The sequence below is a fragment of the Mastomys coucha genome, unplaced genomic scaffold, assembly GCF_008632895.1.
Source record: "Mastomys coucha isolate ucsf_1 unplaced genomic scaffold, UCSF_Mcou_1 pScaffold22, whole genome shotgun sequence".
Taxonomy (NCBI): Eukaryota; Metazoa; Chordata; class Mammalia; order Rodentia; family Muridae; genus Mastomys; species Mastomys coucha.
The window spans coordinates 114,730,778-114,744,272 of record NW_022196905.1 but is presented as its reverse complement, the minus strand read 5'-3'; the positions used below and the strand labels follow the sequence as shown (position 1 = coordinate 114,744,272).

Sequence of the window (13,495 nt, the reverse complement as noted above, 5' to 3'; positions counted from 1 at the left end):
CAAACAAACAAAAAAAGAGTTTACTTAAAGCAGAGCAATGATGGCATATGACTTTAATCCTAGCACTTGGGAGGCAGAGGCAGGTGGATCACTGAGTTCACAGTAAGTGTGGTGTACAGAGTGAGTTCCAGGAGAGCCATGGAGAGAACCCCTGACTTCAAAAACAAAAAACAAGGGCTGGAGAAATGGTTCAGCAGTTAAGAGCACTGACTGCTCTTCCAGAGATCCTGAGTTCAATTTCCAGCAACCACATGGTAGCTCACAACCATCTGTAGTGGGATCTGGCACTCGCTTCTAGTGTGTCTGAAGACAGCTATAATTGTATTCATATACTCAGGACTTCTGCCAGCCCCACTTGCTCTGGCGTACTTCACTGTAGCTGTCTTCAGATGCACCAGAAGAGGGTGTCAGATCTTATTACGGGTGATTTTGAGTCACCATGTGGTTGGTGATATATGAATTCAGGACCTTCAGAAGAACAGTCAGTGCTCTTACCCGTTGACCCATCTCGCCAGCCCCCAACAAATTATATATTGTTTGAAAACACTGTCTATGCCAAATAGTCTCTATGTGCATATACATATATCTGCATGTACCCGTGTGTGCCAATGAGTCTCTATTTGTATATACATGTGTGTATATCTGAGTATACATGTGTATGTCTTTATCTTTGTATGTGTACATGTATGCCTATGTATATGCATGATTGCCCAAATGTGAATGCACTGATGCATAGCTGTTTGCTCATGAGGCTAGAGTCCTCTATCACTCTCTGCTTTATTCTCTAGAGACTGGGTCTCTCATTGAACTAGAAGCTCATTTGCTATTCTGCCAGTGGCCAGCCAATGACCGCTCTACTCTCTGCCCCCTAACCCTGAGGCCACAGGCACCTGCAGCCATGTCCAGCTTCTTATATAGGGAGCCAAAACAAGAGGAACTTTAAGAAAGCTGGTGCAAGGTCTGAAGAGATAACTCAGTGGTTAAGAACAGGGGGCTTGGCTGCTCTACCTAAAGATGAGGGTCTGTTGCCAGCACTTCAATGACAGCTTACCACTACCATGACTTCAGTTCCTGGAATAGCTGATGTCCTCTTCTAGACTCCAAGGGTACCAGGAGCACATGTGACACACAGATACATATGCAGGAAAGACATTCATATGTATTAAAAAAATAAATAAAAAAATAAAAAGCCATTATAGAGCAGTAATATGGCTCAGGGGGGAAAAAAAAAATCACTTTTGGTTCTGAGTTCAAGTCCCAGCAACTACATGGTGGTTCACAACCATCTTGTAGTAGGATCCAATGCTCTCTTCTGCTGTGTCTTAAGACAGCTAGTGTACTCACATACATAAAAATGAAGTTAATACAGTTAAATCCTAAGGGTAGAATGGAAAAGTGAGCTGGAAAGGTGGGCCATCAGACAGCCTTGCTGAGTGCCAAAGGGACAATGGAATCGGAGTTGTGAACCACTTTCTGGTTACAAGGCCAGGGACTACAAACCAAGACTTGCTTCAAAGACACATTAGTCAGGTACAGCTGCCCTACTGTTCCCCACCCAGTTAGGCAGTAACAGCCAGTCAGAGGCTGGAGAAGTCCACACATGGGTAATGCTGTCTTACAGAGCTTGCATGCAGTTCCAGGTTCCATCAGCAGTCCACATAGTGATCTATACCTTAATCTCAGGTAAAGGCAGGAGAATCAAAAAGCTTAATCAGAAAAGCTGCTCATTGGCCAGCTAACTACACTGTATTAAATCACACTAATATGGGCTAGCAAGAGGTATTTAACCCAAGTAAATCAACATGCCCAGACTTCACAGTAGCTTTATTCATGACTAATAGGTTAACATGCTTTTCAACAGTTAAGACACTGATATATTCCCTATACTAGAATACTACGCAACAGGAGGAAGCTGCAGCTCTCCAGGCAGCTCAGAAAGCGGTATGCTTTTTGATATTCTAGTTTTTTTTTTTTGTTTTGGTTTTTCGAGACAGGGTTTCTCTGAGTAGCCCTGGCTGTCATTCCAGTTTGTAGACCAGACTCAGAAATCCACCTGCCTCTGCCACCCAAGTGCTGGGATTAAAGGCGTGGGCCGCTGAGCCATCCCTCCAGCCCACATTCTAGACCTTCCAAAGCAGCAGTTCTCATCCTTCGTAATGCTATGGGCCCGTAACACAATTCCTTCACGTTGTGGAAACCCTGCAAGAATTAATATTCTCTTGCTCCTTTATAAAATGTAATCTTACTGTTATGAGTCATAATGTAATTGGTACTCACGTACCAAATATTTAGTGTCCAAAAGGGCAGTAGGGAACCACACTGATCTAAGTGGTTCAGTGTTGTTGGAAGACACTGTAGGAACATCTGAGAGAACTAAGTTTTGTAGCTGGAGGTGAAGGCACATGCCTTTAATCCTAGCATTCAAAGGCAGAGGCAAGGCCAGCCTAGTCTAGAGTGTTCAGGGCAGCTAGGACTGCAGAGAAACTGTGTCTCCCCCCACTCCCAAAAAACAAAGCTTCCACTCCTGGAATCATCAATCACAATGGAAAATCGGACACTCTGGTACTTGCTGATGCATAAAAACAGGCATATCACCTAGTCAGAATTCATTAAGACAGCAAAGTAAGACCTCACAACACACACACAATTCATAACAAGGCTTGTCACAAGAGGCACTTGTTAGTCACAAAGAATACCTATATTGGTTCAGTTATTCCTAATTGTAGTTGTGTTGGGGTGGTGTTCAAGACCCTCTCTTGACCTCTGTGGACACCTGTTCCATTGATGCTGGAAAGAAGACTCTTGCAGTACACTGGGGTTAAAATCCCAGCACTGACCTTGATGGCTGATCCCATTCTGGTATCCTTAACTCCAGTCCCAAGGAATAAGGGTTTTGACCTCTGAGGACACCAGGAACACAGGTGCACAAAAATACACATGAAATGTTATTTCCCACCATGCCTGGCCTAAGAGGAAGGCTTTTCGTGAATGTTATCACATGTACCGACTCTGTAATACCATATACATAGTATGCATGTCATCTGGCTAAGAACTGGGCTGGGGATGATGAATATTCTGTGTACCAAGACCTAAAATCCACAACTGCAATGACTAGATGACCCGGGTAAGCAGACATGGTTTGTAACGGAAAGGATGACCCTTGTCATCTTTCACACAATTTAGTTTTGATCTGTCAGTCCATTGGTATTTTTAATGTTAAGGGTGCAAGAAAATACCACAAAGCAAGACTAATAAACCCTAAGCCAAGAATGCTGGTCCAAAGCTGTGAGGGATAAGGCCACAGCACACACCCCTCCCACACGATCCCACTCTCAAGAGGCAAAACTACACCCACAGTAAAAGCTGGCCAAGACAGCATATGTGCCTCTAATCCAACACCAGCTAGGGATGGGGTAGAGATAGCACGAGCCAATACTAGCCTAACTTCATACCAAGCAGATCCTTTTTTTAGAAAGGGCCAGAGGAAGACACTGGAATACCAGCACAACACTCACCCAACGTGCACATACAACACAAAAAGAACACAGAAAAACATACGAAGCTGTTTAATAAGGTTGTAAGTAATTTAGAACACCAGTTTGTGAGGATACATCCCGTTTGTCAGGGAGAACTGAGATCGCAGGTAGCCCTGGAGCTGGGGAACAGCTTTAATCTTTGGCAAAATCTGCGAGTCCACAGTTTTCTGATCAGCCTTTCGCTGCTCTGTAATCTCGTATTTCTAAATAGAGAAAAGGAAACATTAAGAACTAGGATCTGGGCTGGGTGGTGGTGGCACACGCCTTTAGTCCCAGCACTTGGGAGGCAGAGGCAGGTGGATTTCTGAGTTTGAGGCCAGCCTGGTCTACAGAGTGAGTTCCAGGACAGCCAGGGCTACACAGAGAAACCCTGTCTTGGGGGGTGAGGGGAGGTAAAGAACCAGGATCCCAGGAACAGTCCCACCTACTCACAACCTCTCCTTGGAGCTTGCCTACTCTAAGTCGACCAAGGACAACTACGGTCACACTTAATTAAACATCTCAACTCAGACTGTCTGTCACACTATATATAATCACCTCGTGTTTAACACTGTGTAGCCTGCTCCACCCATCCCAACTGGAGGGCAGGTTAACACAGTTCACAGGAGAGCTCACCTCCTTCTCGGTGTCGAAGATCTCTCCCTCCTGATGCCTGGGCTTGCGCAGCTGCTTCTTCTTGAAGTAAGCGTCAGTCAGGTGTTTGGGGATTTTAACCTCACTGATATCAACTTTTGTAGAAGTGGCAATAACAAACTTCTGGTGTGTTCTGCGCAGAGGAACTCTGTTGATGGCAAGAGGTCCTATGGGAAAAATACAAATTTGAAAAATAAGGGCTGGGCGGTGGTTGCGCATGCCTTTAAACCCATCACTTGGGAGGCAGAGACAGGCGGATTTCTGAGTTCGAGGGCAGCCTGGTCTACAAAGTGAGTTCCAGGACAGTCAGGGCTACACAGAGAAACCCTGTCTCGAAAAGACAAAAACAAAATTGAAAAATAAGAATTAACATTAAACAGTTAAGATTTGATCTGGGCATAGTAGCACATGCCTGTAATTTCAGCAGCAGAGGAAGGTAGACCAGTCTGGTCTACATAGTGACGTTGTCTTTTTGAGACTTTGTCTCAAACAAAAAGAAAAATTGGGATGGGACAGAGAGATGGTTTAGAGTTTCAATGTGAGGCCACTTTTGCAGAAGACCCCTTTTACATTCCTAGAACCCGGAGGGCTCACAACTAATTTGGGAAAAAAAATGTCATCTGCTCCAAGATCTCCAGAGCTTTTCAAGGGACCCAAGTGAGAGGAGGACCATCTTTTACAGAGGCTGACTGAATGCTGGGATTAAAGGTGTGCCTCATCCTGCCTTTTGTTTATAGACCTCATGCTTGCTAACTGGCAGGACACAGGGAGCAGCAAACCTCACTCCTGCTGTGCTTGGGAGATTCTGTGCAGAAGGAATCTGTGTGCCACACTGCAGCACACCTGTGGAGGTTAGAGAACAACTTGCACAACTCCCCTTTTTCCTTTTATTATATAGGTCTCAGGGATCAAACTCAGCCTCTCAAGCACTCAGGCCAGTAGAAAAAACATTCTTACTCTAATTAAAACCATGACTGCTACAGAAAAGTGAAATGAATAGGGCTGCTGGATGGCCTTAGTTGTCCTCTGACCTCAAATTTAAAGGGGGCCAGGGTGAATCTAAATTTCAGGGCATAGAGAATTAATTCTGGAGGTCTAAGGCCAGTGGGGACTACACAGCAAGACTTGTCCTATATCACACTGCAGGTGACAGCACCAAGCAGGAGGATTAAGTTGGAGGGTGGTGCTGTGACCTTGGTCCTTATTAGAAATTCATGGGTCCCCATGAGATCCTACCGTGCAAATCTGTCATCCTATATAAAACCAGGAGTGCTGAAATGGAAGCACCCGCCTATGGCCACCACTAACTGTTCCCCGAGTCCACTCAAGATGAATATATCTGCTAAACTTAAGCAAACCGTGTTAGATGGGAACATCACTTATCTAGCTACCATTTACAATGTAGCATTAATAAGTGTACCTGAGAACTGAAAGAGTTCAAGAGCTGTGACATCCTGTCAAAACAAAGAAGAGCAAAAATTTTCTTACCAGTCACAAGTAGCAAACCACTGCCCAGCTGCTTCAGGAAAACCACTCTCTGGAAGTCAAAGAGAAAAATGACACTTAGCAACTAAAGCCCACTCTGAATTAACCAACATACAAGCACAAACTTATCCAGCACTCACTCAGAAAGAAGCACAATTACGAGGTCAAGTCTAGATTGGGCTACATGAGACCTTGTCAAAAGGAAAAGTGAACCTTGGTATACATGCCTTCAGTCCTAGCACTGGCAAGGCACAAGCAGACAGATTCTACAGCATTCATAACAGCACCAAAACACAGCATTTACTAAGGGTTAAACTTGTTACAGAAAACAAGAAAATATTTAAGGCACACTGAAAAGCAGGATGCACCAGGCATTTGAGGACCAAGCTCTGCTGAGTGACAGGGCTACTTCAGAACACACATCACTCACATACACCCCACAGAAGGCAAGTCTGATATGATCTGCTTCCCCTGCCAGCCCCTGCGGGCACTCCTCACCTTGCCCCTGTGGCGCCCAGTGAGGATGATCAGGACAGTCCCGGGAGTGATGCTGGAGCGCAGCCTTCTCACGTGCTGACTGAAGGGCTTTTTGCCGTGGCTCAGCAACTTCCGAGGCACATCTTCAGTAGGATAATACCTAGGCTGGAGAGAGTACACGCACTACACTTGAGCAATCTGCTCAGCCCACCAGAGCGGCATTCAGAGACACAGCCTTGAAAACCCCAAAAAAGTCAAGCCGCAGAAACAACGCGGAAAGTAACCTCTCATACACCTGAGACAGACACTCTAACCAAACCTTTTAATAAATTTTGGCTTGTTGTTTTTCTGAGACAGGGCTTCTCTGTAGCCCTGGGTGGCTACATTGAGATACAGCCTGTCTTTGTCCCTGAGGGCTGGGATTAAAGGAATGCTGTATGTGTCCCTGTGTATGCCCATGAGTGTAGGTGCCACTGAATTACTCTTGGGAGTTCCAGGTGCCTGTGAACATCCTGTAGTCAATGCTGGGAACAGCATCGTCCCCCTACCCTGAGGCATCTCTCTACCCATTCCCAAGCTTTCCTTGGGGCTTGGAAGTCTAACACACTTCTTCAGAGTAAGGTCACAACCAAATATAGGTAAGGTAGGATAAAAGGAATATCCTAACCAGGCCAGGGTACCTGAGACAAAGGTGCAAAAGTATGTCAAACCTCTTAACCTTTTCTACCTCAGCCGGAGAAGCACACATGAACTAGACATCAGTAGAAGTTTGTTAAATACTCACACTTTCCACTTGCAGTGCCAGCAATGGAATAGTCAGAACTTCAGTGTGCTAGTTCCTCGCTGAGCTACAACCCCAGCCTAAGAACCCATTCCCAACTAGACACCATTGACACAATCCCTCTTTCAGACAAGCCTCAGTCCTAAGCCCAAGGAAAGCAACCCAAACTGTTGAGGATACTCAACAAACATTTAAAAAGCCCAGCAGGATTTCTTTCCCAGCAATGTGGCACAAACCTACATTGGCACTATAAATCCACACCCCCATACCACTCAAACTTAAATTCAACTCCCACCTCCCCCAGAGCTCACCATTTTTCGAAGCTTCACCACCCGGGTGCCACCATTCTTGTCCCCACCAACTGTTTTCGTGACAGTAGCAAGGACCTTCTCCTTTTTCTTCTTCTTCTCAACCTACAAAGATAAACCCATCAAACAAAGAGTCTGGCAGCCAACCCCAGGAAGAAGGCATCGTGGTGGGACATTCCTCTCCTACCTTGGTCTTGGCAGCTGAGTATTTCCTTTTGTACAAGGCCTTTCTGGAATACATAGCAGATCGGGAGTACCTGCCAATTCCTCTAACCAGGACAGGGTTTCGGCTGCAATGGGGCTTCCCCTTCCTGGACTTTTTAACCTTAGGGTTACCCTTTTTGGCTGCACCAGTGGCCCGGGGACCAGAGGCACCACCGGCCTTCTTGGCCACAGGTTTCTTCTCCTTTGTATCAGGCTTTGCCTTTTCACCCGCCATCTAGTGATGTAAAAATAAACAATAAAGGCATTTCAACAACCATTTGTTAATAAGCTAGTATCAAAACCATCCTCTGCTGCTTGCAACTCCTCTTCCTTCCAAACACAGGGTTAAGTATTTAGTACCACTAGTTTTTCCCTTTTCTTTTCTGCTAAAAAGTTTTTGGCTCGTTATCTTACTCTTCTGTTTTGTCATCAGAAAACCAAAGACAATCTTTGGAAGCATCTACACAGCAAGGAAACCCAGAAACTCGAAGCTCTCGCTTTAAGACTTTTTTCCCTTCTTACTGTGCGACCCACTTCAGTGCCAGCAGCCTACAGACAGAGGCAGAGCAATGGTTCGGGGCCACGGGTTGCTCTAGCATGGGACACTATGAGAGGCCCAGGGGAACGGGCCCGCCATAAATCCAAACCCATGCAACTAGCACGGAACTTCTAAGACTTCGCTCTGGGGTCGCCCTAGGTCCCGAAGCCACTATGTCGCCAGCTCCGCAAAGTAGCCAACAGCGGTGCTCTCCGGACGTCTTCCGGAGACGCGGTATCTCCCTTCAGTCGCAAAGCCCAACGTGGCTAAGGCGGGCTCGGCAGAGAGTTCTGGAGCCTCGACTCCAGGGTCGCATGCCCCGCACAGGCCCTCCACTCCTCCCCAGGCTACGGCAGTCAGCAGGGCCCAGCGACCGTCTCGAGCGCTACGTTTGCTTTCCGCCCCTCTCCAACCCACGTCGACAGAAATGAAGCTCCCGAGAGACCTGGAGAGCGACCTCGACCATAGGCGGCCCTTGGTACTGGCCCCCGGACGTCCCCCAACTTCGGATGGACGAGGATTGGGGTTCCGAAAGCGACTGCCACACAGACACCCGCCATTCCTACCTTGCAAGACGGGAAAGAGAACTAAGGCAGCTGCTTCCGGTCTATAAGCAATGACGGGAGGTGTCCGAGATCACTTCCTTCCTGTATGGGGCATCATGGGAAATGTAGTTATTCATACACCGAGGCAAATGTCACTAGACTTGACTAGGGAAAGTTTTTTGTTTGTGTGTGTGTGTGTGTGTGTGTGTGTGTGTGTGTGTGTGTGTGTGTGTGTGTGTGTGTGTGTGTGTGTTTTGTTTTGTTTTGTTTTCTCCTTAGTAGGTTAAAAACAGCTGAGATGGCTGGCAAGTAAAAGCGCGTTCTCCTAAAATGATGAACAGAGTTTGAGCCTTTGCGACTCATGTGGTAGAAGAAAGGACTTTACAGTGTTATCTTCTATCTAACCTCTGTGGGCGCACACAATCAAAATGATAATAAAAACTAAAAGTTGTCCGGGCGGTGGTGGCGCACGCCTTTAATCCCAGCACTTGGGAGGCAGAGGCAGGCAGATTTCTGAGTTCAAGGCCAGCCTGGTCTACAGAGTGAGTTCCAGGACAGCCAGGGCTACTCAGAGAAACCCTGTCTCGAAAAACCAAAAAAAAATTTAAAAATTAAAAAAATAAAATAAAAACTAAAAGTTAAAAGTCTGACAGTGGTAGCACACCCCTTCAATCCCAGCACTAAGGGAGGCAAAGGTGGGTAGATCTCTGTGAATTCGAGTCCAGCCTGGTCTACAGAGCTAGTTCTAGGTTAGCCAAGGTTACACAAACAAACCCTGCCCCCCAAAACACAATAAATAAAAATTGAAAAAATAAATAATTAAATCATATTAAATTTTAAAATAAGCTACTATTCTTTGAAAAATGACACTATACGTTGACAGTTCCTTATTTTTTGTTACATTTTGTTTTATGTGTATGTTTTTGTGAGTATGTGGGGGTGGAGGTGGATGCATGCTGCAGCACACAGATGGAGGTCAGTGGACAACTTGAGGAAGTCAGCTCTCTCTACCACTTGAGGCCTAGAGATCAAACTCATCATCATAAGAGGGCTCAGGTCATCACACAGGCCCCAAAGGTAACAGTTATTTTCTGTGTCATAGTACTTAGAACAACATGTACACACAATTTCTATTGTCTTCTATTTGTCTGTTGCTAGGAGCTTTTCTCTTGGTTTTCTGTGTGTATGTGTATGTTTGTGTGTGTTGTGCATGTGCAGGTCTGAGGACAACTTACAGGAACCAATTTTGTAGTTTCATAATGTGGGTCCTACAGACAGAACTCAGAGCTTTGTGGCAAGCGCCTTGACCCACTGAGCCCTTCACTGTGATTTATTCTGCTCCAAACCCCCTCTTTATGGCTGAGTCTCCAGGAATCTCTTAATTTTCTCTAGCTCTGGTTAACTAAGGTGAAAAGATGGTGATGGGCTGCCTCTAAAGGCCTCCTGACACTGAAGACCACAGTAAACAGAGTGCTGTGAAGCCCTTAGAATCTAATCCGATTCTCTCTCTCTTCCACAGCCCTTATGGTTTTGTTTTTTTTTTTTTAGATATTTTCTTTATTTACATGTTATATGATATCTCCTTTCCCAGTTTCCCCTCTGAAAAAAAGAAAAAATAATAAAATAAAAATAAAAAACAAAACCAAAAACAAAACCCACTCCTCCTGCTCGCCACCCCACCCCCTCCTGCTTACTGGCCCTGGTATTCCCCTATACTGGGGCATAGAACCTTCACAGGGCCAAGGGTCTCTCCTCCCATTGATGACCAACTAGGCCATCTTCTGTTATACACATGCTGCTGGAGCCATGAGTCCCTCCATGTGTTCTCCTTGGTTGGTGGTTGAGTCCCCAGGAGCCCTGAGGTAGTTCATATTGTTGTCCTGGGAGCCCTGAGGTACTAGTTAGTTCATATTATTGTCCTGGGAGCCCTGAGGTAGTTCATATTGTTGTCCCGGGGGCCCTGAGGGTACTGATTAGTTCATATGGTTGTCCTTCTGATTTTTCAAGACAGCATCTCTCTGTATAGACCAGGCTAGACCTGAACAGAGCCTCTGCCTGTCAAGTACTGAGATCAAAGGCATGCTGTACCATGCCCAGCTCCAATATGATTATCATTTTTTTAATTTTATGACAGTGAGGCTCATTTACTGTCCAAGTACAGTCTCTCTCTCTCTCTCTCTTTTTTTTTTTTTTTTTTTTTTTTTTGAGACAGGGTTTCTGTAGACCAGGCTGGCCTCGAACTCAGAAATCCGCCTGCCTCTGCCTCGCAAGTGCTGGGATTAAAGGGCCTGCGTCACCACCACCGGGCTCCAAGTACAGTCTTAAGAAGAAATTTAATTATTCTATTATTTAGCTGGCCAGTTAGTGTGTGTGTGTGTGTGTGTGTGTTTGTGTGTGTATGCATGTGTATGCAAGTGTTTGTGACAGTTCAGGGAGCCCATGCATGAATGTGTGCAGGTCAGAAGAGTGTCCTGCACTTATTTGCTCAAGACATGACCCCCTAGCCTCTCAGCGCTGATATCCATTCGGTTTCCAGAGGAAAGTACTTCTTGGCTAGAGAAAATGTCACAGTGAAGTACAGAGTTACTCGCTTGAGCATCCCAAAGCTGGGGACAGAGAACAAGCTCTGTTAGTGACTCACGCTAGAACAGTTGTCTAGTGTCTCAAGGCCTGCTGCTCTGTTCCCCTGCCCAGGAAAGGAAGTAAGGAATGAAGAACAGAAGTTTGGCGGAGTCGGTGTCTTTCACTCTTCTGGTCGGCTTGGTAAACGATCTGATAATGCACTAAATGCATAACTGAGCCCCCTCTTGTGTTTGGATGTGGTATTACCGAACAAAGTATTAAGTTCCTGCTTCTAAATTTTTTGAAACAGGGTCTCACTGTTCAGCACTGGCTTTCTCAGAGCTCTCTGTATGGGCTACGCTGGCCTCACTCTCGGAGATCCTCCTGCCTCTGCCTCCCAAATGCAGGGATTAAACATGTGAACTACCACACTCAGTAAGTACCTGTTTTTTGGTATTTATCTATTTTATCATTTGTGTAACTGTCTCAGATAATAATAATAATTATTATAATAATAATGTAAAAAATCCTAATATGTTATACATTTTGGATGTAGGTGTGGATTTGTGTTTATTATACCTGTTACAATGCTGTGTGTTGGGGAATGTCTTCATATGGATATAGAGAAAACTGTGGTAGTGAACACAACAAGCCATTAACACTGGTGGAGAAAGCCCAGCGGTGGTGGACCCAGCCATTAATCCCAGCACCCAGGAGGTGAAAGTAGATGGATTCCTGAGTTCAAGGCCAACCTGGTCTACAGCCTGGTCTACAAAGTTCCAGGACAACCAGGACTACACAGAAAAACCCTATTTTGAAAAAAAAAAAAAAAACTCAAAACAAAGCAAAACAACAAAGGAAACACTAATGGAGAGCTGGCCTGGTGTTAGGAGGCTCAGAAGTTAAGACCAGCCTGGCTGGCTACACACTAAGTCCAAAGCCAACCTGGGCAACACAGTGAGACCAAGTCTAAAAAAGTATAAGGAAAGAGGCTGCCTATGGCGGTGCACACCTTTAATCCCAGCACTTGGGAGGCAGAGGCAGTGGGATTTCTGAGTTCGAGGCCAGCCTGGTCTACAGAGTGAGTTCCAGGACAGCCAGGGCTACACAGAGAAACCCTGTCTCGAAAAACCAAAACAAACAAACAAACAAACAACAACAACAAAAAACCAAGAACCTATTTCAAGAAACAAAGTTGGGGGCTGGCGAGATAGCTCAGTGGCTAAGAGCACTGATTGCTCTTCCGAAGGTCCTGAGTTCAAATTACAACCATCCATAATGAGATCTGATGCCCTCTTCTGGTGTGTCTGAAGTATGTAACATACAGCTACAGTGTATGTTACATATAATAATAAATAAATCCTTGGGCTAGAGCAAGCAGGGCCAGAGCAAGCGGGGCTGGAGCAAGCAGAGGTCCCGAGTTCAATTCCCAGCAGCCACATCATGGCTTACAACCATCTGTACAGCTATAGTGTACTCATATACATAAAATAAATAAATAAATTTTTAAAAAAGAAAGAAAGAAAGAAAGAAATTAATCTTTAGGCCGGAGCAAGCAGGCTTGACCAGAGCAAGTAGAGTTCCTAAATTCAATTCCCAACAACCACATGAAAGCTCATAACCATATGTACAGCTACAGTGTACTCATATACATAAAATAAATAAATAAATCTTAAAAAAAAAAAAGAAAGAAAGAAACAAAGTGAGGGCTGTCTTTGAGAGATGGTTCAGTGGTTAAAATCACTGACTGCTCTTCCAGAGGTCCTGAGTTCAATTCCCAGCAACCACATGAGTGTGTATGTGAATGTATCCTCTGTGTGTATGCAGTGAATGTATCTATGTGTGTAAGTGTATGCTGTGTGTGTAAGTGTGTATGTGAATGTATCCTGTGTGTGTGTGCAGGTGCATGTGTGTATGCTGTGTGTGCATGTGTGTGTGAGTGTATGCTGTGTGTGTGCATGTGTGTTAATGTTTGCTGTGTGTATGAATGTATGCTGTGTGTGGGAGTATGTGATAGTGCGTGCTGTGTGTGTGTGTGTGTGTGTATGTGTGTGTGTGTGTTTACCTAACCTCAGAGGTCAGAGGAGGGTATAATCCTGTATAATCCTTGGGCCTGGGATTACAGGCACACAACCACCTGTAATGGAATCTGTTCTGGTGTGTCTGAAGACAGCTACAGTGTACTCACATACATAAAAAAAAATCTTTAAAAGAAAAAAGTGAAAGTAAGAGGAGTGTGATGAAGAGAAGACCGAGCACTTGCTGCTCCTGTAGAGAGCCCACATTGATTCACAGCATCCGTGTCAGGCAGCAAACAACTGAGGGAGTGGGAGAGAGATAAACATACATAGCTAGGTAGATGACTAGACAATTGGTAGATAGATAATAGGCAGATAAATATTTATACAAGCATATACAGATGGATA

At 45.1% G+C, this 13,495-nt stretch overlaps 1 protein-coding gene and 1 non-coding gene across 2 annotated transcripts; both read right to left on the bottom strand.

Moving 5' to 3' along the window:
• Window positions 1–3,543: 3,543 nt before the first annotated feature.
• Rpl6 (ribosomal protein L6) lies at window positions 3,544–8,609 on the bottom strand. The gene is made up of 7 exons (XM_031337707.1): window positions 8,529–8,609; window positions 7,408–7,659; window positions 7,224–7,325; window positions 6,153–6,296; window positions 5,658–5,706; window positions 4,152–4,336; window positions 3,544–3,739 (listed from the first exon to the last, which is right to left on the bottom strand). Exons 2-7 carry the CDS (start codon window positions 7,657–7,659, stop codon window positions 3,587–3,589), a joined length of 885 nt encoding a protein of 294 aa, XP_031193567.1. The 5' UTR covers window positions 8,529–8,609; the 3' UTR covers window positions 3,544–3,586.
• On the bottom strand, window positions 7,944–8,077 carry LOC116071738. The gene has a single exon (XR_004111113.1). It is a non-coding gene; the product is annotated as a small nucleolar RNA SNORA42/SNORA80 family (small nucleolar RNA).
• Window positions 8,610–13,495: the final 4,886 nt, after the last annotated feature.

Bases quoted from the DNA above. Each gene is read 5' to 3' on its own strand.
- Rpl6 (XM_031337707.1), bottom strand. From the start codon at position 7,659: ATGGCGGGTGAAAAGGCAAAGCCTGATACAAAGGAGAAGAAACCTGTG. The intron at 5,707-6,152 runs GTGAGGAGTGCC...TTTGACTTCCAG, and splicing joins CTGGGCGCCACAGGGGCAAG to AGAGTGGTTTTCCTGAAGCA. The intron at 3,740-4,151 runs GTGAGCTCTCCT...TTCTCTATTTAG, and splicing joins TCTTCGACACCGAGAAGGAG to AAATACGAGATTACAGAGCA.